At 40.3% G+C, this 26,159-nt stretch overlaps 1 protein-coding gene across 2 annotated transcripts in view; it reads left to right on the top strand.

The window, feature by feature from the left end:
- The window catches only part of tia1 (TIA1 cytotoxic granule-associated RNA binding protein), a 54,794-nt gene that overhangs the window by 16,360 nt on the left and 12,275 nt on the right, over positions 1-26,159 (top strand). Inside the window, exons 2-7 of one of the 2 annotated variants that reach the window (XM_070866276.1) lie at positions 5,773-5,869; positions 8,312-8,407; positions 10,157-10,246; positions 10,937-10,991; positions 12,666-12,753; positions 22,072-22,147. In XM_070866276.1, coding sequence (XP_070722377.1) covers positions 5,773-5,869; positions 8,312-8,407; positions 10,157-10,246; positions 10,937-10,991; positions 12,666-12,753; positions 22,072-22,147 — 502 coding nt within the window. The remainder of the gene's footprint in view (positions 1-5,772; positions 5,870-8,311; positions 8,408-10,156; positions 10,247-10,936; positions 10,992-12,665; positions 12,754-22,071; positions 22,148-26,159) is intronic. The other variant, XM_070866275.1, reaches the window with a different exon arrangement.

Here is a 26,159-nt window from a genome sequence, read left to right as displayed (position 1 = left end):
TCCTTCTCATTAGACCCTCGGTCCCCTAGTATTTCCGGAAGGTTATTTGTGTCTTCCTTCATGAAGACAGAACCAAAGTATTTGTTCAACTGGTCTGCTATTTCTTTGTTCCCCATTATAAATTCACCTGAATCTGATTGCAAGGGACCTACGTTTGTCTTCACTAATCTTTTTCTCTTCACATATCTATAGAAGCTTTTGCAGTCAGTTTTTATGTTCCTAGCAAGCTTCCTCTCATACTCTGTTTCCCCCTCCTAATTAAACCCGTTATCCTCCTCTGCTGAATTCTAAATTTCTCCCAGTCCTCAGGTTTGCTGCTTTCTCTGGCCAATTTATATGCCTCTTCCTTGGATTTAACACTACCCTTAATTTCCCTTGTTAGCCTCAGTTGAGCCACTTTCCCCGTTTTATTTTTACTCCAGACAGGGATTTACAATTGTTGAAGTTCTTCCATGTGATCTTTAAATATTTGCCATTGCCTATCCACTGTCAATCCTTTTAAGTATCATTTGCCAGTTTATTCTAGCCAATTCACGTCTCATACCATCGAAGTTACCTTTCCTTAAGTTCAGGAACCTAGTCTCTGAATTAACTGTGTCACTTAATGAAGAATTCTACCATATTATGGTCACTATTCCCCAAGGGGCCTCGCACAACAAGATTGCTAATTAGGCCTTTCTCATTACATATCACCCATCTAGGATGGCTAGCCCTCTAGTTGGTTCCTTGACATATTGGTCTAGAAAACCATCCCTAATACACTTCAGGAAATTCTCCTCCACCGCATTACTACCAGTTTGGTTAACCCAATCAATATGTAGATTAAAATCGCCCACGATAACTGCTGTACCTTTATTGCACGCATCCCTAATTTCTTGTTTGATGCTGTCCCCAATCTCACTACTACTGTTTGGTGGTCTGTACACAACTCCCAATCGTGTTTTCTGTCCTTTGGTATTCCGCAGCTCCACCCATACAGATTGCACATCACCCAAGCTGATGTCCTTCCTTACTATTGCGTTAATTTCCTCTTTGACCAGCAACGCTACCCCACCTCCTTTTCCTGTCTATCCTTCCTGAATGTTGAATACCCCTGGATGTTGAGTTCCCAGCCTTGGTCACCCTGGAGCCATGTCTCTGTGATGCCAATTTTTCATATTCATTAATTGCTGCCTGTGCAGTTAATTCGTTCACCTTATTACGAATATTCATCGCATTGAGGCACAGAGCCTTCAGGCTTGTCTTTTTAACACACCTTGCCCCTTAGAATTTTGCTGTAATGTGGCCCTTTTTGATTTTTGCCTTGATTTTCTCTGCCCTCCACTTTTACTTTTCTTCTTCCTATCCTTTGCTTCTGTCCCCATTCTACTTCCCTCTGTCTCCCTGCATAGGTTCCCATCCCCCTGATATATTAGTTTAACCCCTCCCCAACAGCACTAGCAAACACTCCCCCTGGGACATTGGTTCCGGTCCTGCCCAGGTGCAAACCGTCTGGTTTGTACTGGGTCCCACCTCCCCTAGAACCGGTTCCAATGTCCCAGGAATTTGAATCCCACCCTTCTGCACCACTCCTCAAGCCATGTATTCATCTGAGCTATCCTGCGATTCGTACACTGACTAGCACGTGGCACTGGTAGCAATCCTGAGATTACTACCTTTTTGAGGGTACTTTTTAATTTAACTCCTAGCTCCCTAAATTCAGCTTTTAGGACCTCATCCCGTTTTTTACCTATAACATTGGTACCTATATGCACCACGACAACTGGCTGTTCACCCTCCCCCTCCAAAATGTCCTGCAACCGCTCCGAGACATCGTTGATTTGCACCAGGGAGGCAACATACCATCCTGGAGTCTCGATTGCAGCCACAGAAACGTCTATCTATTCCCCTTACAATAGAATCCCCTACCACTATAGCTCTGCCACTCTTTTTTCTGCCCTCCTGTGTAGCAGAGCCACGTACGGTGCCCTGGACTTGGCTGCTGCTGCCCTCCCCTGATGAGTCATCCCCCCCCCCCCCCCCAACAGTACCCAAAACGGTAAGTCTGTTTTGGAGGGGGTGACTGCAGGTGACCTCTTCACTACCTTCCTTCCACTGCTCTTCCTGTTGGTCACCCATCCCCTATCCGCCTGTGTAACCTTTACCCGCGGTATGACCAACTCACTCAACGTGCTATTCACAGCATCCTCAGCATCACGGATGCTCCAGAGTGAATCCACCCCTAGATTAACTTAATGGATGCAAAGTTTGAATGTTTCCCCTATTCCCTGTGCAGTATAGGTTGCCCGCACGCAATAAGAGAATATGTGCAGAACTTTGGAAGAATTCCATCAAAATTGACTCAGTGTGTGTTTTCTGTGTATTGTTTTTTCTGTGGGTGTACTTTCATGTGAACTGGGTTGAAACTTTGTCTGTGTTACTACTTAACATTTCAAAGTCAATGAGAGGGTCAACTATACCCCATATTTTGATGACAGTAAAAAAAAGTTACAATGACTACCATCTGCTTCTATACATGAGCTTACAAAAAATCCCATGATAGTTCAGTACTGTCTAGACAGTGAGCTACTGTCATGCCTTTCCATTCATATAATTTGTGTTACTGTGTTATACTATCCAATTAAATTCTGATGTGCACATTAGGTGGAAGTTTATGCTGTTAATATGTTGCCTCATTTATGCTGGATTATAAATTCCTCTAGTTGGCTCAGTGCTGATACATTCGGTGTTGGAACACCAAGGCACAGATTACAGTGCCAAATATAGTACTAACTCTGGCTAGATCGTGGATTTAAAAACAAAACATTTTAGGAACAGGAAAATGTGAGATATGGCCTTTTAGGTTAAGCTCAAATCCATCTTCTTGCCTTGTCCCTCATTTTATTCCGAAATGTCTGTCTGTTGGACTCACTTATATATGTGCATTATTCGTTTTGCATATTTGCTTTTAGTTGTGCTTGATATCTGCTTTTTGAATCCATGCTGGCCAGCTTTTGTTCACTTGTAGATTTCCATGTGTGACCTATCAAACCATGCCCCTCTAGATCTCTCAAGATACTTTCTATGTTTTCCCTGCTTGTATTAAACTTGATTGGTCTATAGATTTCAGCTATGTCTCCAGAGTTCTTTTAAATACCTGTAGTAGAGTTCTGTTTTCCATATTCTAATCGAGAATCTCCCGAGATTATAGTTTTTTTTTTTAATTTGAGCTTTCCTAATTTTGATGTCCACATCCTCTTAAAGTGCTTCAATTTGCTGCACTGATTTGGAGACAACAGCACGACACTGGCCTCCAGCAGCAGTCTTCTTCCATTTATACCACAGGATTGGAGCATGCAAATCTTAACAGCCGCTTGTGAAACCCATGAAAAATAGATGTGTGCTGCCTGAATGAGATAAATCGGATATAAAAAGACAAAATGCTGGAAATACTCAGTAGGTCAGGTAGCATCTGTGGAGTGAGTAACAGAGTTACGTTTCATGCCGCTGACCACATTCGAACTGGATAAATCAGATAGCTTCCAGCTCGAGTGCATTTCCCATTGGTTGAAGTTTTATAAATTTAAAGCGCCGTTAGAACTTGTAGATGAGGGTAGCATTTATCTGCTTAAACCTCTAATTATTTTAAAACATCTAGCATTATTTATGCACTGGATATGTTTGCTTTTCTTGGAAATCTAATTCTGTACTTGTCCAAAGGTCTACCCTAATCCCCTGTAAAGACGTTGCAGAGTAACTGTTACACAGCATTTTTAAGTGGACCAACAGAAGGCAGGAGAACCCTCTTTGCACAAAGAGTTGTGAGGATGTAGAATTCACTTCCTGTATTATAGGTTGAGCAGAAACTGTGTAACATTTGATTGGATAGCTGGATGAAGAAAAGGGGTTGAAGGGATATGGGAACAGGGTGACTGAATGTTGTTAAGACTATTTGCTCGTGTGGAGGGTAAACACTGACATAGAATGGTTGGGCTGAATGTTTCCCTGTTATAACCTGTATGTATTTCTTTTATCATTAGATTACTGCGCAATTAATTGAAAACCTACTTGTTACCCAAGTTGATTCCTGCAATTTTACATGTATTGTTTGCTGCTTTGATGTATTCTTTCAGCTTTTGTAAACTTTAGTTTTCTCAATCCTTCTTATCTAGCTTTGTACTTTGAAGTGTATTCGATTATCCCTTATACTAAACTTTACAGCCCTACTTAATCAAATTGGTCTGTCAAAATGTTAACGAGGCTGCTGATGTTTTAAGAAACTTTGGAAGTCGGCATGTTCGAACTATTCAAAAATATGTGTTGGATGCAATGTTGAATTTTAGTTCTGGTTGTTCATATTAAACACTGTTCCTTGAACCAACACTGTTCATTATTTAGTAATTATGTTTAAACAAAACTATCCCTCCAAAAACCATTGGCATTTCCTCCTGTCTTTTGTCTGTATCATTTGCTTCCATTGACCTTAAGCCAAGAAATATGTTTTGTTCTAAATGAAAAATGGTTTGGAAATGATAAGTCTTTTTTTTAAAAAAGAAAAACCAATCTTGTAACACTGTGACGTGATTGTTTGGTAATGTATTGGTGATAAACACGGGGCCAAAAATTGCGGGCGGATGCCTCCGACCACACACACACACAAATCCGAATGTACCTGGTGGGCCCGCTCCAACATAGACTGTGGGGCCCAGGCCTAGCTGCGCAGCCTAGCACAGAGGCTCACGCATGCCAGGAGTGCACGCGCTTCCTGGGATCACGTGGGCCTGGACCACCAATTACAATGTGGCACAAGTACAATGTCTGAAATCCGGACTGAGTCCGTGCCGGTTTTTGGGTTTTGCCGGATCTCAGACAAGAAAATCAATAGTCTGAAATCCAGCAACATCTGGACTGAGTCCATGTCGGTTTTTGGGTTTTGCCGGATTTCGGATCTCGCTGTTGGCGCTTCTCACTGCCCGCCGATCCTCCGCTCCTCGTCACCCAACGATCCGCCGCCCCCCCCGGCGCTGCGTTTTTTACCAGTTTCCTCGTCCCTCGCGCCCGATGTCGTCATCTTGGCCGCCGCAAAAATGTCCGGTTTTCGGAATTCTGGATTCGGGACGTTGTACATAATTCTCATTCATAGTACTGGGAGCTCCCAGATCCCATTACTACCAGTGAGAATACCCTTAAAAACAAAGAAAACGTGCACATACTTCACTTTTTTTTTTAAATAATAGAAATTAAATTCAATGTTTTATAAAAAGAAAATATTTTTTTGAAATAAAAAAATGTTTTAATGTTAAACATAAACTTACCTTCATGGGCAGGGTTTTTAATATAAAAATAAATCATAATTTTTATTTTTTACCTTTTAGAACTCGGGTAAGAGTTTTAAGGGCATTCGCTGGGTAAGAGTTGAGCAAATAGCCCAAATCTCCACCCACGAAGGCCCTTCGCCCAGGGAGGCATGCGATCTGTCAAAAGAAATTTTGAGGTGCTGGGTTTAGGCGCATATGCAATGCACAGCTAAACTCGAAATTTGAGCGGCCTCTTCGGCTGCGTGCGCTCATCGGACGCATCTGGAGGGGCCGCAATTTACAGCCCATGGATTCATTCTGAATCTTGGCTAGGGATGAGTTTACCCTACTTAGCTTTTGTAAGGGAAAGGTGTGTAAGGGGGTGTAATAGGAAATATTTGCAGATAACGTTTTTGCTAGTTTTCTGATTTGTTACTGTGTATAGATAATTCATCACTCTTGTGTGGTTACTTATTTTGTATTTATTTTTTGATAGATATGTGGGGAATCTCTCCAGAGATGTGACAGAAGCCCTCATTCTTCAACTTTTCAGTCAGATTGGACCATGCAAAAGCTGTAAGATGATTGTTGAGGTAAGATCGGCTTTTTTTTTTAGAGAAGGGTGTTTGATCGCCTGTTATATTTATTCATTGAAAGGATGCATCTTTGACACAGAAGGATTAAATCCAAATATTATTCCTGGGAAGAGATACAAGAAGTGATTCTTTTAAATAATTTTCACTTTATAAAAAAAGAAATGCTCTCAGAAATTTGGATTGTGATATTCAGCACTTGTTATGTCGCAACGCAAAATTAAAATGGAATAATTTCTTTAAAATAAACTTAAAGCTTTTATAGTCAAGTAACGGAAGGTGCACTGTCACATAATAATGTTTTTTTTTTAAGTCAAGGCTTTTTAATAAAGGAATTCTTACTCTAATGAATCAAGTTTTACTATAGGAATTAATTACTGTCATGTAACCTTTGACTTCACTTGTGCAAGGTGACATTTCCATTATTTGCATTCCAATTTGATGCATCAAATATAAAAATTGGGAGAATTTTGTGCATAAACTTAATGTTTTGGATTAATTGGCTGTGTGGTTGATAATGAAGAAGAAAGCTGTAGACTTTAGGAAGACATCAATGGACTGGTCAGGTGGGCAGAACAGTGGCAAATGGAATTCAATCCAGAGAAGTGTGAAGTAATGCATTTGGGGAGGGCTAGCAAAGGAATACACAATAAATGGTTGGACACTGAGAAGTGTAGAGGAACAGAGGGATCTTGGAGTGCATGTCCACAGATCCTTGAAAGTAGCAGCACAGATAAATAAGGTGGTTAAGAAGGCATACGGGATACTTGTTTTTATTCGCCAAGGCATAGAATACAAGAGCAGAGAGTTTATGCTTGAACTGTATAAAACACTAGTTTGACCACAGCTGGAGTACTGCGTGCAGTTCTGGTCACCACATTACAGGAAAGATGTGATTGCACTGGAGAGGGTGCAGTGGAGATTTACGAGGATGTTTCCTGGATTGGAGAATTTTAGCTAGGAGGAAAGATTGGATACGCTGGGGTTGTTTTTTTTGGAACAGAGGAGGCTGAGGTGTATAAAATTATGAGGAACCTAGATAGAGTGGATAGGAAGGATCTATTTCCCTTAGCAGAGGGGTCAATAACCAGGGGACATTGATTTAAAGTAGTTGATAGGAGGTTTAGAGGGGAATTGAGAATTGTTTTCACCCAGAGGGTGGTGGGGGTCTGGAACTCACTACCTGAAAGGATGGTAGAGGCAGAAACCCTCATAGCACTTAAAAAGTACTTGGATATGCACTTGAAGTGCCGTAACCTACAAGACTAACGGACCAAGAGCTGGAAAGTGGGATTAGGCTGGATAACTCCTTGTCAGCCGGCACGGACAAGATGGGCCAAATGGCCTCCTGTGCTATAAATTTCCGTAACATAAGTATTCGGAGCAGAAGTAGGCCATTCGGCCCCTCGAGCCTGCTCCGCCATTCAATAAGATCATAGCTGATCTCCAACCTTGACTCCACTTTGCTGCCGAATCCCCATATCCCTCAATTTCTCCTCGAGTCCAAAAATCTATCCATCTAAGCCTTGAATATGCTCAACAGTTCAGCATCCACAGCCCTTTAGAGAATTCCAAAATTACCAACCTGTTGAGTGAAGAAATTCCTCCTGTAATCAGTCTTAAATGGCCGATCCCTTATCCTGAAACTGTGCCTCATAGTTCTAGTCTCACCAGCCAGGGGATGCAGCCCCTCAGCATCTACCTTGTCATGACCTCTCAGAATCTTATATGTTTCAATTAGATCACATCTCATTCATCGAAACTCCAGCCAGTATAGGCCTGGAGTTTGACTCAATCTCTCCTCATAGAACATTTGCCCAGCAGTAGTCAAGAGCAATTACTCACTAATGTTTTCCATCTCTGTTAACTTCCCTCACTCATATAGCCTCACTCTTGTGATAGCTGCAATGTTTGTGCAATTGGTTTGTAGTCGATCCGAACCAGGAAAATCCCAGATTTGATCCCTGACCTGTGCTGCGAGATAATCTTAGCCAGGGCAACCATTGGGGTGCCAACAGGTCTTGACATCCATGAGTTTGGGAGAGGGAAATTGGGCAACGTTCTCATTCCAGTCCAGCAACACCTGCAGGAGTGTCGGGTGAAAAACAGTCAAGCTGAGCTATGTTGAACCTCATAGTCAAAGCATGCTAAACTTGCAGAAGAATAATGGCTATTTGAATGTGCAGTCATACCCTGAAAGACATCAACATACAAGAAGTAGAGAAAAGATAATTCAACTAACTGCCAGGTTTTTAGACTTGTTCAGTTTGTGACGTTTGTTCTCTTGTAAACTTCTGAAATTCTGAAATAACGGCACTTTTGAAACCTGTTGCATTTTTCTTACTCGTCTATTCTGGTTCTTTCCCCCCCCTCCTCCCACCCCCGCAAAAAAAAAACACCTCTTGAAAGAATCAATCTGGTTCTGTTTTCCTATTCTAACAGACTGGCAATGACCCATATTGCTTTGTGGAGTTCTATGAGCATCGGCATGCAGCAGCAGCATTAGCAGCTATGAACGGGCGGAAAATTATGGGTAAGGTAAGCTATCATCTAGTGTAACGGGTGAGTTGTAATTGGAAGAGAATATGTACATGTGACTTTTTCTCCCTTTTTATGTGCAGCTGTCTTCAGAAACAAATTACTCTGATATCATTTGTTTTAGTATTCCAGTCACAAGTGACTTAATTTTTCCTTAAGTTAGTTGGCAAGAAGTGTCATACTTCAATCTTTGTAGTCAATTTCTTCATTAATTGACTACTTTTATACCACCACTTTCTCACATCACCTCAATCATCTGTAAAACAAATTTATTCACCGCAGAAAAGTTGCATTACAGGCACTCCGGGCTGATGATGATTGAAAATGAGTGCATTTGTTCAAAAGGGATGAAAATTGGGATTAAAATTCAAAATAAAACATAAACAAATTGTAACCAGGATTAAAATAATGGCCTAAATGTTTGAAACAAGTTTGGGGATTTGAAATAATGAAGTTTTTTGTCATTCAAGCACAAATTTATGAGAAGTGAAATAACAATTCTGACATTCTTAGAAATGTACATTCAAAAAGCAAACTACTGGAAGACTTGAGAATGAAAACAAAAGGTCATTTTTGACCACAAATTTTCCACAAATTAAAATTGATGCTTTTATGGGAGTTGGGTTGGTTGATGATTGAAAAATTCCAAGGACCCAAATTGTAACTCAACCTTCTGATACTGAGCCTTGTGGTGGGGGGGGAACCAATATATTTAAACTTTAAACTAAGTAAGAGTAAAATTCTAATTTAAAACTAAAGGCAACATGATTTGGGTGTGTTGTTGCAGATTCAAGTCTAAATCATGACTCCATTATTGGGACCGTCATTCAGTGACCACTGCCATTGGTGGGTGATCTTGAATCCAAGACAATGAACTTCTGGACACTTTTAGTCACAACATGACTGGAAGTTAGCGTGGCCTCGTTTTTAGTATTGTAAATAGAGTTATGTGTCCGACGTTCATAAACAACTCTTCAACTGTAACACCTGACCACCGGTCCTTGCATTGTTTGCTGTATGTAGTGCTGCTGTTGCTGTCAACTATGCCAACCTGTTCGATAGACTAAATGTACAACGTTTTACACACAACCTCACCGACCTGCTCAGATTATTGATGGTGTCACATGGTGCTGGCTTAAGCAAAATGTTGCTTTGCAGTGGTGAAAAGATAAGTGTGAATGCTGAAAATCTGGGGGAAGAAAGTGAAAGTGCACAATGGGCTCATCACACCTGAAGGAGAAAGTTACGTTACTGCCCAAAATACAAACCTTTCATCAGTTGCTTTGCAGTGCTCGGACTCTATTCTCTGCATTCTTGCACAGTGCGATAAGCAGTGGTAGTACAATTCCTATACTTTCCATGTGAAATAGCTGACTTGCACAAGGATTCGTAATGAGATCAGTATGCAAATCGAAAGGGTGCAAGGAGTGCTCCATTTTGATGCCAGTGAAGCAGCAATTATGTTTGGTGTTCTAATCGGTAGCAAATCATTAAGCGAGATTGATGCCTTAAAGGACAAATGTACATCTGACTTGTCATCCTGAACTGTGGTCTTACTTTACTTGGATTTGGATGATAAGACTTGTTGGCAGTTGCAGCAACTAGCAAAGCTAGCTGTGAATATATAAACTATTGTACACGTCTCTAAACTGTAAAAAGTATCTAACAAGCCACTTTATAATGCATCCTGTGTAATAAATAAACCTGAAAATACCTTAATACCTGTCCTATGATGTTATATGTCTTCAGGTTGAGGTGTCACAGTTAGCTGTAATGTCCTTTGTCCCACATCCTGCTTCTTCAGTCTCACAATTGCATTCAGCTACACACCACAAAACAGTAAGGAAAAACTTTCTAATTGTGATAAATACAATGTACAAAAGCAATTTTTGTATGCTACTGGTTTATCACATCCTCTCATCCTGTTGATGGAATTGCTGCCGCCCATGTATTTTGTGTACAAGACCCTCAATGCTGTGTCTCCATCCTTTGTCACACACTGGTGCCTTCCCATTAATGTTCAAGTTCAATTGGTTGCAGTAATTGCCACTATGAGCCCCTAGTGACCAAGATTATAATAGATCAGAATCCTGATGACCAGGCTAGTTTTGTAAAACAAAAAAAAGGTCATCACTGTATACATGTATATGTTTATTTCACTCATTTGTGATTTATTAATCTAACCGCTCAATTGCGTTAGCTTTGCATTGCATTCCAGACTAGCTGCTGCAATATGTTCTCCTAAATTACTGTCCAAACATTATTTCCAAAAGAAGCATTGGGGATCAAATCCACTGTTATAGGTGGCCATGTTTCAGTGAAATCCATTATTCACAGAAGAAATGTGAAAGAGGGTGGCAACCCAATTTTAGAATCCCTCTATAAATATTTAACCACTTAGGGAGATAACTTAAGTACAGTAGATATGGACAGTATGTGTGCAGAGTAAAATGTTGCCGGGTGTATAATGTTGTATTGAATAAAATTGGCTAACTTATTTTATTCTAATCACTATGAAATAATTTTCAGGAAGTCAAAGTGAACTGGGCAACAACTCCAAGTAGCCAGAAGAAAGACACAAGTAGTAAGTATCACACTAATAGCATTCTCCTTTCCTATCGAAACTCAATTTCATATGGTCAGTGCAGCAGGCATTCTGCAAAGTGTTTGAAGGGTGCAGCCTTTCTATCAGTTTTTAGATGATTTGTTTGTTTTAAACAGTTTTGTGTCATTCTGATTTTGAAGCCCAGGCAACTGGAAGTTAAAATGCTAGAGTTATCATTTAAAAGAGTTTTCAAACACTAGAAATTGATTGGCATGAAATGGTCACAAACTTTCAATTTGTGTGTGTAATATTCTGTTAGCTAGTTGCATATAGTTTATCAAGTGAGAGATATACTGGAGCTTCAGTAGTTCCATCCTGAATTGCAGATTTATGCAGTTTCAAGATAAATGATGGCATTTAAGTATTGTCAAAATCAATGTGTTGGGTCAAATCATTCCAAGCTGCCCGACCTCTTTACATGAGCGGGTCATTTCCTTGATGTACAAATCTGAAATCTAAGCTGAAAGGGCTGGGATTTTTTTCTTAATGTGACATGGTGTTGCCTCCTTCCACAACTCCTGGCATTGTGGATCTCGCCAATTCCACTCCTTGGTAGGACACAAGAAGGTGGCCTTTCCCAGTCAGGAAATGCCCAGTTCACCAAGAAAGCCGTGAAATTCACTTTCATTCGAATAAGCAGGGTTAATTTACAGCTGAAGGGACTTAGGTCTAAAACCTCAACTTAAGATCATTAAATTGTGAAATTTGAGAAGCATTATATCCATCTGTAATTAGTAACTGTGCAATTAGGCATCCTTTTTTGGCAAGTCATCCTCGTTTCGAGGGAGCGCCTATGATGATGATGATGATGTACATTGTAGTGGCATTCTTGTTATGTGTACTTTTTGAAATCAAGCCATAGACTTGTAGATACCATACATTCTCACCATGAGGCATTCCATCTAACCCAGCTTTAGAGGAAGGCAGCTTTTTTGAAAAGTATCCCTGTGGATTATTACGAAGTAATTTTCAAGCGTGTGAACTATCTGTACATGTTGCAATTGTGTCCAGCTGCATCATAAAAATCTATTTCCGCAATCTTGACAGTCCATGGCTTGATTTCAAAAAGTACACTGACCCTGCAATGCACATCTGGAATGCCTGATAGCACAGTTACTGACAACAGGTGGATAGAATGGTTGTTAACTTTCATAATTTGTTATATTCTGTATTTTGTATATTCCTTCCGATTTCAGGAAGTAATAATTAGACTGAACACACATAATCAGCACCAATGGTATAACATCTGGTGCAAAAAGCTTAATTAGGATTTTCATTTATTTTCAAATTTGCCTCTTAACAAGTTGTGTTTACCAAGAATGATCCCGAAATGGACTAATCACATTGTGCGTCATTAACTTTTAACTGTTATTGGTCTACTGTCAGCAATTAACAAAACCCATTTTTGCAGCTCAGGCCTTCAAAGGAAGAACCTTTAGAGGTTTGAATACTTTACATATTCTATCATCTGTATGCCTCTTTATGCATGCAAGTGAACTTTGCTCTGCTGTTTTGTCAGTGTGTATTTCTAGTGCTACTGAAGTTCTATTTATCCTCTGTCTGCAGGGCAATTGGCCTTTCAGAGGTGTTATAATTTTAACATTGTTCTGCTCGATTTTTAATTGGAAATAATCTGTTTCAAATTTTCAACAGATCATTTCCATGTATTTGTTGGCGACTTGAGTCCAGAAATCACCACAGAAGATATAAAAGCAGCTTTTGCACCATTTGGAAGAATATCGTAAGTATATCTTGGTGTGAAATTTTACGCTGATTGGCTTTTTTTTTTAAGTTAAATGTTTAATGCATTAATTCTTGACGACTCAGTTTTCTGTCTGAGTTGCAGTGTAGTGGCATCTCCACCATCAGTTCAGAGCCTCTTCAATCCAGTTTAGGTGTAATTGTATCATTGTTTCTGGTGGATTGTTACTTCGAAGTACAGGGCAAGGGTTTAATCAAAGAACAGAAAAGGGCACATTTTTGTTTTCTTTAAAACTTCCTGTTAAATATCCGTAAATTGAAAAACACTGCATTACTCTAAGTAAGTACACTGGTTTGATTCATCTCCCTCAGCAGTAAAACAGCACATTATGCACATATGGCTGGTTTGCAGATTTTACCCAAGAACATTTTTATATAATGTTTTGAATTTAACTGCATGCGTAATCTTCATTAATAAACCATTCTGAGGTTAAACTTTGATTTTTTTTTTAAAACCCTGGGGGTGAAAACAGTGACCAACACTTTTTTAAAAAAAAACCTTGAGTTTTAAAAATATCTATTCCACTAAAGTTGTGAACAATATTTTTTGAAGCTAAATTCTATTCTTCTGCTATGTGAGAATGCAAAATAGTGAAAGGAACTGCTTGAGGTTCTTCCGAGGTTTTTCTACAACTTCTTTACAGACTATATTATGGGCCCAAGTTTCCACATGATTTGCTCCTAGGAGCAACTGGTGGAGAACGGAGTATCTTAGAAATCGCAATTCTCCACATTTAAGTTTTCTGTAGTTCTAGTCATTTAGAACAGTTTCACTTTTGAACAGAATTTTTTTTTCAAAAGGGGGCGTGTCCGGCCACTGACGCCTGATTTGAAAGTTTCCACAGTGAAAACGTACTCCAAACTAACTTAGAAGGGAGCAAGTGAAGATTTTTGTAGGCCTGAAAAAACCTTGTCTACACATTAAAAAATCATATACAAATAATTCCAACCTGAATAAAAATTTATAAGCAAAGAAAAGATTAAATAAACCATGTTCCTACCTGTGTGAAAGTGCTTCAGGCAGGGAGAATTCTGCAGGAAGCCTCACAAGTTGAGGCAGCCGTTTCCGGGGGGGTGGGGGAGGCAGTGAGGGCCCGACCGACGGACGGCAGCAGCCGTTCCCGCAGGGGGGGGGGGGAACGCAGTGAGGGCCCGACCGACGGACGGCAGCAGCCGTTCCCGCGGGGGGGGGGGACGCAGTGAAGGCCCGACCGACCGACGGCAGCAGCCGTTCCCGACGGCGGGGAGGAGGCAGTGAGAAGGCTGCAGGAAGCCTCAGAAGTTGAGGCAGCCATTCCCGAGGCCCCCCTGCCGTCGGTCGGGCCCGTCGGGAAACGGCTGCCTCAACTTCTGAGGCTTCCTGCAGCCTTCTCACTGCTGCAAGAAGCCTCAGTGCTGATCATGGAAGGGCAATGTGCTTTTATTAAAAAATGATAAAAAATGAACAGCTGCAAAGAACTACAAAAATGGCCGAGTGCCGATGTTTCCTTCATATTGCGCGTGCGCGAACACTCCAATGCGCACGCGCAGGGTTGCCGGCACGATAAAAACTCATTTAAATCGGCGCGAGTGGTAGGCTCCGCCCCCTGCACGCCGCGCCAGGCAGACATGGAGCTGCAAGGCGCTCGAGAATAGCGCGTTTTTTTTAGGCGCCGTTTTAGGTGCGAAAAACGGGCGCCCAGCTCGGAGGGGCGCCTGTTTTGCCGTGTGTGGAAACTTGGGGCCTATATGTGCAAAGTTGCTAAGATGAAAATAAAAGTACACTTGTTTTTATGAAAACTTAAATGGAGTAGGCTAAGTAAATGTTTTGAATTAATGTAGAATTTAAAGATCCATCTCCAAGTATTTCTGAACTTTCTCTTCAACTCAAAGAAGAATATGGTATCGCTTTCCACTTCTGAGAAGGAGGCGATCGTCCTTTAAATAATTTTTTAAATAGTTTTTTAAAATAGTTTCTGTAGCTCTCTTGCTGACTACAGTTAATTTTTCTAGATGTTCAGTTTTACGGAGTAATTCATAAAATTCCATTGCAACAGATATCAGGAGTAATTTGTGCAGAAAATTTAAGTCACTAGGCTTGTGCTATATAGGTTAATGGGAGGGAACTAGGCTGTCCATTTTGAAGGAACAATGCTTTAAATTATTGTTCCTTCATCCAGACATCACCAGCTGTTTAAAAACTAGCTCTGGATTAAATAGTTTTCCCCAATGGTAACTTTAAAATCTTTGAAGTATCATGATCACTTATGCCATAATGTTAATCTAGCTGTGTTCAAAAGCCTTAAAAAAAATTACCAATTTTTGATTTTTTTTTCTTTAAAAAAGTTTTGTTCATGGTTATCTATTGAAGAGAAATTTCACTCTACAGTTTTTTTAGTTAAACATAATTGTATTCTGAAGTCCCCAACAATTCTAACAGTTCTTTTTAATAAAGTCCTGGAGTAATTTGCAATTTAAAAAAAAAAAAAATTCTCTTTTAATGGATAGTTGCAAGTTGCTTGATATTGCAAAAGCCTTTACCTTGAGTAAACTACAGAAGCAGTAGGAAGCCATATGCGAGCAACCCGCTATTCCCCAATGAGCTGTTGGACCTTGGCCATGAGCCATTCCTGTTGCTTAGGAAGACAAAAGGAGATGTTGCAGGCCAGTTGTTTCTCCATCAGGAGGCAAAGTCACACAGGTGCTCACCAGCTAGAAGCCCGAAGAAACAACTGTGCTATTTTACAGGGATAATGATACATTCCCCACCGGGAGGGCATTTACTGGGGTAATGGTACATTCCCCACAGGGAGGGCATTTACCGGGGTAATGGTACATTCCTCACAGGGAGGGCATTTACTGGGATAATGGTACATTCCCCACAGGGGGAGTGCATTTACTGGGGTAATGGTACATTCCCCACACGGGGAGCATTTACTGGGGTAATGATACATTCCTCACACGGGGAGCATTTACTGGGGTAATGGTACATTCCCCACACGGGGAGCATTTACTGGGGTAATGGTACATTCACCACACGGGGAGCATTTACTGGGGTAGTGGTACATTCCCCACAGGGGGAGTACATTTACCGGGGTAATGGTACATTCCCCACAGGGAGTGCATTTACCGGGGTAATGGTATATTCCCCACAGGGGGAACATTAACTGGGGTAATGGTACATTCCCCACAGGGAGAGTGCATTTGCTAGGGTAATGGTACATTCCCCACAGGGGGAGGGCATTTACCGGGGTAATGGTACATTCCCCACAGGGAGGGGTAATGGTACATTCCCCACAGGGGGAGTGCATTTACTGGGGTAATGGTACATTCCCCACATGGGGAGCATTTACTGGGGTAATGGTACATTCCTCACAGGGAGGGCATTTACTTGGGTAATGGTACGTTCCCCACACGGGGAGCATTTACTGGGGTAATGGTACGTTCCCCACAGGGAGAGCAAAGGGGTAGAAATTTGAAGAAAGCAAATTTCTTTAAAAAATTTAATGTGTGAGAGCTGTATGGGGAAGGTGGTTGTTAGAGTAGATTTGTAAGACAATTTAATGTTTTCTTCGGTAAACTAATGTTTTAGCCATTTCAGTACTAAAGGGAAAGTTCAAGCTTGAATATTTTTGTAACATAAAAATCAAAACATTTCCACGTTCTTCGATTCTTTGATCAGTGCATGCTATTTTTTATAACTTCGGAGCTTGGCAATCAACGCAATATACTGGAGTTTGCACTAAGTATCACCACTTCAGACTTAGCAAAGTGGCGGATTCTTGGTTGTGTTAATATACAGTTGCCAGGGGCTTCTGCTGTGTGTGTTTGCTTCTCTGGGAGTAACCTAAAATTCCACATGTGAAGACTGGATGGTTCAGTGTGTTCGAATATGTTAAAAGTGAAAATCTGGGACCTGGGATTAAATTTAGCACCAAAGAGAAACTCTCCCTGTAAGGTTGTTAAGGATCCAAATAAAGTGGGTTGATGTCGTCTTCATGTAGCTCCCAGTGGCTCTCGATTTACAATGTCAATTGGTTTTGGATCCAGCACATAGAAAGTACTTGCAAAATGCAATTAACAATCATATTTTAAGTGGAGATTTGTATTCTGATCTATTTAACCCAACTATTTAACCTATCTTTAGGATTGGATGTCTTCCCTCTTAGGTGGACATAAAAGATCCTATGGTATATTTTTTGAAGAGCAGGGGAGTTCTCCTGGTGTTCTGGATAATATTTATCCCTGAAACAACATCACTAAAATCTGGTCATTTATCTCATTGCTGTTTCTAGGACCCTGCTGTGGGCAAATTGACTGCCATGTTTCCCTACATTACAATAGTGATTGCACTTCAAAAATAACTTAATTGGTTTCAAACATTTTGGAACATCGTAAGGTTGTGAAAGATCTTTCTTAACAAGACTGAATACAGTCCCCTTTTTGCATGTTGGCAATGTGTCATGCTTTGCATTCTGTTGGTTATTCCTTCCGAATTTCCCTATGACCAGTCAAGGTGGCCAAATTATTAGGTGATAATTAATGAAGTGTTAAAATGAACGAATCATTTTCTGTGCGAGTGTATTGTATTATGCAAACTCACAGGTGGCTGTTGTGAACAGTGTTAGAAATTGTAATCAAGTCAATTTCCAAAGATGGAAATTATTTTTCCACAACACAGCGGCACGATACTGCGGATGCTAGAAATCTGAAATAAAAACAAAATGCTGGAAATATTCAGCAGGTCAGGCAGTGTCTGTGGGGAGAGAAACAAAAGTTAACCTTTTAGGTTGATGGCCTTTTGTCAGTTCTGAACCAAATTCCCTTGCTGTCATGTTAGGGTCAATATTTGATGTGAAACACTTAGTTTGAGAGTGTTCTGTCCCATAACGGGGAAACACACCACCTACTTTTGCATGGAAAGTCTTATTTTTTTTGAACAAAAACGTTAATTGATGTCAACAAATTCTTTCACTTGGGTTTATTCTTGTATTTGTTCCCGTTTAAGTAACTTTTTCCTTGTTTAATGTAACTCTATACCTGTTACTTTGCTGTATTCTTCTAAGCCTTTTGTTTTCAAGTTTTCTATTCAGGTAAGTACAATATAGTTCATTTTCATTGATACTGAAAAGGTTTACAGCATTTTGCATAGAATGTATTCATCAGGGCTCAATGTTTTCTATGTTTCTTGGGCAATTTTTGATTGTTTAATTTTTTTGGAAGCTACTTAACATTGCCTTAAGTATAGTTGGTGACAGGCTAGAATGGCACTTTCTATGAGAAACACTGATACTGCATTGCTGCTACATTTTTTTTCAACTTCAAACGCTTTTCAGCTTTCTTTTTGGGAACGGGCCCTTTAACTACGGAAGTGGATATAACAAGTTATCCCTAGGGGGACAAAGAGAACTGTTATAATTTTAGAGGCTGAATAGTTCCGAGGGCAAAAGTTTGAACTGTGGCTAAAATAGCTGTTATCTCCCTTTCCTGTATATTATTGAGGTTCGACAGTCCAATGTCACCGGGTAGAAGTCTCAATCTTGATGGGAGCAAAAGTGGCAGGACCTGTGTCACTCCTCGGCAGTGTCCCTGTTGCTTAAATGTGGTGTAGACTGTGCGAACAGCAAAGTTTGCAGCTGAGACTATAACCACTATTCTGGCTGAAGGAAGTAGGATGGGATGGGAGAATGAATACCATCCAGATGGATACAAACTGAAATGTTACTTTTTGTGGGCCAAAAGTTGTGAAAGAGTGAATGCCGATAGACTCTCCCTCTAGTCTTCAAAGCTGCTTTTGGGAGGGGAATAGCATAGATCGGGCTTCGTGAGGCTTTCTCTCCTGCACCAAGAATTATTTGTGACAGAGAGTAGATAGCTAGCTCCTGATGCCTTGCTGGTGCCACTCTGGTAAATGACAGGTGTGTGTGTGAAGGAACAGACATAGACTTGTACCCTCCCTTGTGTTAATGCTCCATACATGGCTGAGTTTTTATAGCAAATGGTGACTGACAGTGCTGTTGAAGTTTAGCTTTGAAAACTTGAGCTTTCTTGCTGGACCATAAGTACAGTTGTCAATATTTAAAAATTGAGGACACTGTTTTGGATCAACCTGAATCTTGTTTTTAGGCTAAAGGCTGTGCATGATCAATATAGTGTCTACATTATTTTTTGTACTGTTCGGTCTCTCCTGCTTTAGCAGGGATGCGTTGTACAGGAGTTTCAAGCTTAACAAGGAAATCCTTTACAAATGTTTTTTTTTAATTTGTAATAAATGGATTCAAGTCTTCATATTCCTTGTTAATTCATGTCTGTTGAAGTTAATTTACCTCAAAGATGGCATTCGGTCGTCCATTTGTGCTCGGTTTTAGTCATTAGGTTTGGGTTTTGTTACTGCATCAAAAACAACAATTGTGGCTGGGTCATTTTATACTTACTGAGTTGTATTTCATTCGGGTACTTAATTGATTTTAGTACTTAAATCTCCATGGGGTGTATCGCCTTGTGCGTGGTGTGTAGAATTGGATCTGCATGATGCAGAGATTGGCTTCACTGCAGAGCTTTGCTATCTTTTTTGTTCACTATACCCAAACACCAGAATATCTTAAACAATCTAAGTGGTGAAGTGAAATCTGTTGCAACTTGGTCGGGCAGTAAAAATTGGTGCTTTGTGTAGATTTGCTGGGGTGGGTGGGGGGTAGAATCTTCTATCTTCTTCACAAAGCTTGCCTTAGCTTTAAATATCAAATGAATTCTGCTTTATCTATGGTCGACTGCAGAAGTATTTCTGCACTAAAATGAAAAGAATAATCTATTTTTATATTGAATGTTTTGAAGGTGTTCTCGCAAAGGGTGTGTATTTGATGGTTGAAATAATCTTCCAATACTCAAAGGGCTCTAGGAATTTTAATGCATTCCTCGCGTTGTCCTTCACCACAATCTGTGTTTGCAGAATGCTGCCCGTCTGTTCCATGTAGAAGGTACAGGTTATTGATTCTTCTTAATATTATGATATTAACATCTAGAGCAGCATTACAGTCTTGGCTTGAGCTCAAGAGTTTTATAATGTTAAACGTTCATCCATTTCAATTTGAGGAGATGTTATGGCTTTTTCTTCTTTTTGTTTGTTGGCCTACATGGAAGTAGTATTTTTGCAGCAACAAAACCTGTTGGCAAAGTTGCTGTTGGTTAGATTTAGCCTCTTCCCTATTGGCTCTTTAGCATCACCTTTTGGTGTTAATGGATAAAAGTTTTGTGCAGGGCAACTGGTCTGAAGTTTTGCACAACCTGCTTTCAGTCAAAAACTGAGCTTCTGCCTATTGTGCATCACTGCAAAAGAACAAAAGAAGGGAGCCCCATAGTGTGAAACGAGGATCTGTGAGTGCCAGGTCAGAGCGTCGGGTGGTTTTCTTCAGTTACTGTTTCCAATCGGGTTCATGGACACTGGGGTGTATTTGGCACTGCGGAGGGTAAAATGTGGGTTTCTGCCAGCAATATCCAACACTGGCGAGTTTCTAAGCTTGTCAAGATGGTTGGTAGATGTCATGGGGAAGTGAGATGTTTTCTGATTGGAATGGAAATCTCCCTGTGTCGTTGGCAATTGCCTCTTACGAGATGGATTGTGGGGCATTGCAGTCGAGGCTCGCACCTCTTTTGCTTGGGGACTATGTATGGGCATTGGAAATCTAACCTGGGGAATTGATTTAAATATATATATATATATATGTAATTCTTTATAGTTTTCTCAAGAAGGATTTTGTGAATAAAACTTAGAAAATTGCACATGTTGATGCAACTTGGTCACTGCTTCAGAGCTTTTTTTTTAAAAAGAAAATGTACTTGATGGTACTATTAAGATTATTTTTTTGGATATTGATAAAAATCCGATCTATGTGGGCCAACAAAAGCAAGCCAGGCATTGGCTGTCTTCAGGGTGAATCTTTCAAACAGCAGATTTCAAGTGATTGGAGCAGTGTCTACTCTTGATCCACACAGAGTTGGTATTTTCATGTCAAGCGGTTGCATGGTAATCTCAGGTTAAACGTGGACTCCAAATGCATTTTTATACAGAAGCATGTCATAGAGGTTACCAAAGCATTCACACCTGAAGGTAAAAAAAAGCACTTTTTTCATCCTACCAATAGATTTTTATTAAATCATATTTACAAATTTATTTTTGAGTTAACAAATTGCCTAAGAAACATTTTATACTGGACAATCCACATAATTGGCAATGATTGGGGAAAGGAAGATACACCATAGTTGGGTTCTGAATCAATTTCAAATAATAGGGATCTGGTTATTTTGCAGAATGTCTCTGAAGAATGGACAGGATTTCCATGGCTAACTGCAAGGGACTGTCACAGTGGATAATCGTTCACTCAGTTGTAGATTTCTTATTTCCTTTTATCTTTGTATACAGATATAATTGACTTTGTTATTTTTTTTCTATTATGCTTAAAATAGTTCTCGATCGATTCTTTAGTGATCTGATCCTGTCTGTATATAATGCACTTTTCGTATATTTATGCTAGTCTGCGTAGTTCTGTTTAACACTTTTGGAAGTACAGTGTCTTATTAGTGTTTTCACTTTTTCTGAATATTGCAACCGTTTCTGAAAATCTCAATTTCTCAAAATTTACAGCTGCCCACAGTCCAAAAAGGGGGTAACGAATTCACCCTACCGAGAAACTAAAAGAATTGTTAACAGGCGATGTATGCCTTTTAATTCCTATTTTTTATTTTTCTAGTTTTTTTTCTATTTCATATACTGTATTTTTAAGACTAGGTAGAAAACTTGTTGGCAACAAGTACTAAGTAATGTGCATGGTTAAGGAAAGCCATTCAATTAATCTTGAAATCTACAATGATTTTTTTTTTCTTTTTGATTTGGCCTGGTGATTCATACAACTAGGAATAGCTGCTTTGACCATGCAGACGTTTTAACTTTTTTTTAATGAATGAAATTACAAACTATTTGAATAGCTTTTAAAAAGAAAACAAAAACTTCTGTAACAACATTAGCCAGCTCAGCTACAGTTTGCATGTTTACCACATTAAAGTTAACAATGCTGTTATAACTGAATTAGCAGATCAAGATGTAGTAAACTAGCAGATGAAGACATAGTACATTTTATAGTGGAGAGGGAGAAAGGTGCTTTGTAGAACGCTCTTGCAATAAGTGGTCCCTTTATCAAAGGTGAGACACGATGACTTGACAATAAGCAGTGTGTGTGTGGTTCCTGTCTTTTATTCACTACAGTAGGCTTACTCCAGCAAGAAGTGTGTTTATTCATTTTGTCTTACTTATTTATGTTTCCAGTGATGCTAGAGTGGTCAAAGATTTGGCAACTGGAAAATCCAAAGGGTATGGCTTTGTGTCCTTCTACAATAAGTGGGTAAGTAAGTGAATGTTCATATTGGATGTTCACTTTGGCAGCTGGCTAACCCTTTCACGAATCTCAGGTGTTCAATTTGTCTAAGGAAACAACAGAAACCTGTGTGTCCGAGTGTGAACTGAACCGAGAAACCCATACGAATGACCGTAAATAACAAGTGGTTGTTACTCCCTGCAGTGGAATCGTGAATATGCACATGTGGGTTATTGGCCCTCGCCCCTCACTATCTGTGCAACTTTAAGAACATAAGAATTAGGAGCAGGCCATTCAGCCCCTCGAACCTGCTCTGCCATTCAAGGCTGATCATCTACCTCAACTCCACTTTCCTACACTATCCCCATATCCCTTGATTCTCTTAATATCCAAAAATCTGTCAATCCCTGTCTTGAATATACTCAAAAACTGAGCCTCCACAGCCCTCTGGGGTAGAGAATTCCAAACATTCACCGCCTTCTGAGTGAAGAAATTTATCCTCATCTCAGTCCTAAATGGCCGACCCCTTATCCAGAGACTGTGACCCCTGGTTCTAGACTCTCCAGCCCGGGGGAAACATCCTCCCTGCATCTACCCTGTCAAGCCCTGTAAGAATTTTGTATGTTTCAATGAGATCATCTCATTTTTCTAAACTCTAGAGAATATAGGCCTAGTCTACTCAATCTCTCCTCATAGGACAATCCCCCCATCCCAGGAATCAGTCTGGTGAACCTTCGTTGCACTTCCTCTATGGCAAGTATATCCTTCCTTAGGTAAAGAGACCAAAACTGTACACAATACTTCAGGTGTGGTCTCACCAGGGCCCGATATAATTGCAGTAAGACATCTTTACTCTTGAACTCAAACCCTCTTGTAATAAAAGCCAACATACTATTTACTTTCTTAATTGCTTGCTGTACCTGCATGTTAACTTTGTGATTCATGTACAAGGACACCTCGGTCCCTCTGAATACCAACATTTCCCAATCTCTCACCATCTATTTTTCCTACCAAAGTGGATAACTTCACATTATATTCCATTTGTCATGTCCTTGCCCACTCACTGAGCCTGTCTATATTCCCTCGAAGCCTCTTTGCATCCTCCTCACAACTTACATTCTCACCTAGCTTTGTATAATCATCAGCAAACTTGGATATATTACATTTGGTCCCCTCATCCAAATCATTGATACAGATTGTGAATAGCTGGGGCCCAAGCACTGATCCTTGAGGTACCCCACACTGGTTACAGCCCCCCCAACCAAAACTGACCTGTTTATTCCTACTCTCTGTTTTCTGTCCATTAACCAATCCTCAATTCATGCTAGTATATTACTCCCAATCCCATGAGCCCTAATTTTGTTTGATAACCTCTTGTATGGCACCTTATCGAATGCCTTCTGAAAATCCAAATACACCACATCCATTGGTGTTCCCCCTTATCTATTCTGCTAGTTACAACCTCAAAAAACTCCAAGATTTGTCAAACTTTCATAAGTCCATGTTGACTCTGCCCAATGCTATTTTTCTTTTCTAAGTGCCCTGTTACCATGTCCTTAATAATAGATTCTAGCATTTTCCCTACTACTGATGTCAGGCTAACTGGTCTGTAATTCCCCATTTTCTCTCCTTTTTTTAAATAGTTGGGTTACATCTGCTCCTTACTAATCCGCAGGGACCGTTCTAGAATCTATGCAATTTTGGAAGATGGCAACCAATGCATACACTATCTCTATAGCCACCTCTTTCACAACTCTAGAATGTAGGCCATCAGGTCCACGGGATTTATCAGCTTTCAGTCCCATTAATTTCTCCCATACTATTTTTTGTACTAATACAATATTCTTTCAGTCCCTCATTCTCGTTAGACCCTAGGTTCTCCACTATTTCTTCTTGAGTCTTCTGTGAAGATAGACACACAGTATTTGTTTAATTTCTTTGCTATTTCCTTATTCCCCATTATAATTTCTCCTGTTTCAGCCTGTAAGGGACCCACATTTACTTTTGCTCATCTTTTCCTTTTTACATGCATATAGAAAGTTTTACAGTCTTTTTATGTTTCTCGCTAGTTTACTCTCATATTCTATTTCCCCTTTATCAATTTCTTGGTCCTCCTTTGCTGAATTCTAAAATCCTCCCAATCCTCAGGCTTACTGCTCTTTTCGGCAACTTCCTTCGTAAGCCTCTTTGATCTAATACTATCTTCAACTTCTCTTGTTAGCCACAGTTGGTCCACTTTTCCTGTGGAGTTTTTGAGCCTAAAAGGAATGTATATTTATTGCAAATTATGTATTCTTTAAATGCTAGCCATTGCTTGTCTACCATCATACTTTTTAATGTAGTTTCCCAATCTGCCTTAGCCAACTCGCCCCTCATACCTACGTAGTTTGCTTTGTTTAGATTTAAGACCCTAGTTTTGGATTTAACTAAATCACTTTCAAACTTAATATAAAATTGTTATAGAAGCCCTTTACTGCAATCTTATTAATTGACCCTTTCTCATTGCACAATACTAGATCTAAAATAGCCTGTTCCCTAGTTGATCCCTCAACATACTGATCTAGAAAACTATCTTGCATACATTCCATGAATTTGTCTTCCACAATATTACTGCAAATTTGGTTTGCCCAGTCTATGTGTAGCTTAAAGTGCCCCTTGATTACTGTATTACCCCTTGCTACATGCTCCTCTAATTTCCTGATTTATACTCTGCTCTACATTACCACTACTGTTTGGGGGCCTATAAACAATTCCCTACAATGTTTTCCGCCCCTTGCTGTTTCTTAGCTCCACCCAAACTGATTATTCTTGATTTTTAGAGCTAAGATCCTTTCTCTCTGCTGTCTTTATCCCATCCTTTATGATCAGGGCTACCCCTCCTCCTTTTCCATTTTGCCAATCTCTTCTAAACGTTAAGTATCCTGGAATATTTAGTTCCCAACCTTGGTCACTTTGCAACCACATCTCTGTAATGGCTATTCGATCAAACCTATTCATTTCTATCTGCACTATTCATCTATGTTGTTGCGAATGCTTCGTGCATTCAGATATATAGTGCCTTTAGCTTTGATTTTTTTCTATTTTTTCCTGATGTCACCTTAGTCACTGATGCCTTATTATCTCTCTGTCCCTTCCTGCCCCACTCTGCTTATTTTTACCCAAAACTTTGCTCTGGAGCCTTGACATTTCTCTTGCTGCTTTTAAATTTACTCTTTCCTGAATCCTCCCACCCCCCACCTTCATTAGTTTCAAGCCCTGTCTACTGCCCCAGTTATTCAATTCGCCAGGACACTGGTTCCAGCCCAGTTTAAGTGGAGCCCGTCCAACAGAACAGCTCCCTCTCTCCAGTACTGGTGCCAGTGCCCCATGAATCAAACCCTGCTTCCCACACCACTTTTTGTGCCATCTAATCTGCTTATCCCTATGCAAATGGCACATGGCTCAGGTAACAATCCCGAGATTATTATCTTTGAGGTTCTGCTTTTTAATTTGTATCCCAGCTCCTCAAATTCTTTCAGCAGAACTTCATTCCTAGTTCTACCTATGTCATTGGTTCCTACGTGGACCACGACAACTAGATCCTCCCCATCCCACTCTTCTTCTCCACTAAGTTCTTCTCTGGCTGCGAGGAGATGTCTTTAACCCTAGCACCGGGCAGGCAACACAACCTTCGGAACTCCCAGTTGTGGCTGCAGAGAACAGTATCGATCCCTCTGACTATACTGTCCCCTACCACAACTACATTCCCTTTCATTCTGCCCCATTTGGATGGCCTCCTGCACCATGGTACCATGGTCAGCTTGCTCATTCATCCTGCAGATTTTTCCCTCAACCACACAAGCAGCAAGAACGTCATACCTGTTGGTTAAGGACAAATGCCGAGGTTCCTCCAGCACTGCACCTGGGATCCCCTTACCACACCCTCCTGTCCCTGACCACTAACCAGACGTACCAATGGGGTGTGACTGCCTCCTGCATCAATGTGTCCAGGTAACTCTTCCCCCGCCGCTCCCCCTCTCCTCTCCTCTTCCCCCCCCCC

This window comes from Pristiophorus japonicus, chromosome 22, assembly GCF_044704955.1.
Source record: "Pristiophorus japonicus isolate sPriJap1 chromosome 22, sPriJap1.hap1, whole genome shotgun sequence".
In the NCBI taxonomy this organism is placed as follows: Eukaryota; Metazoa; Chordata; class Chondrichthyes; family Pristiophoridae; genus Pristiophorus; species Pristiophorus japonicus.
The sequence above is the reverse complement of the archived record's forward strand: the minus strand, read 5'-3'. Positions and strand labels throughout refer to the sequence as shown.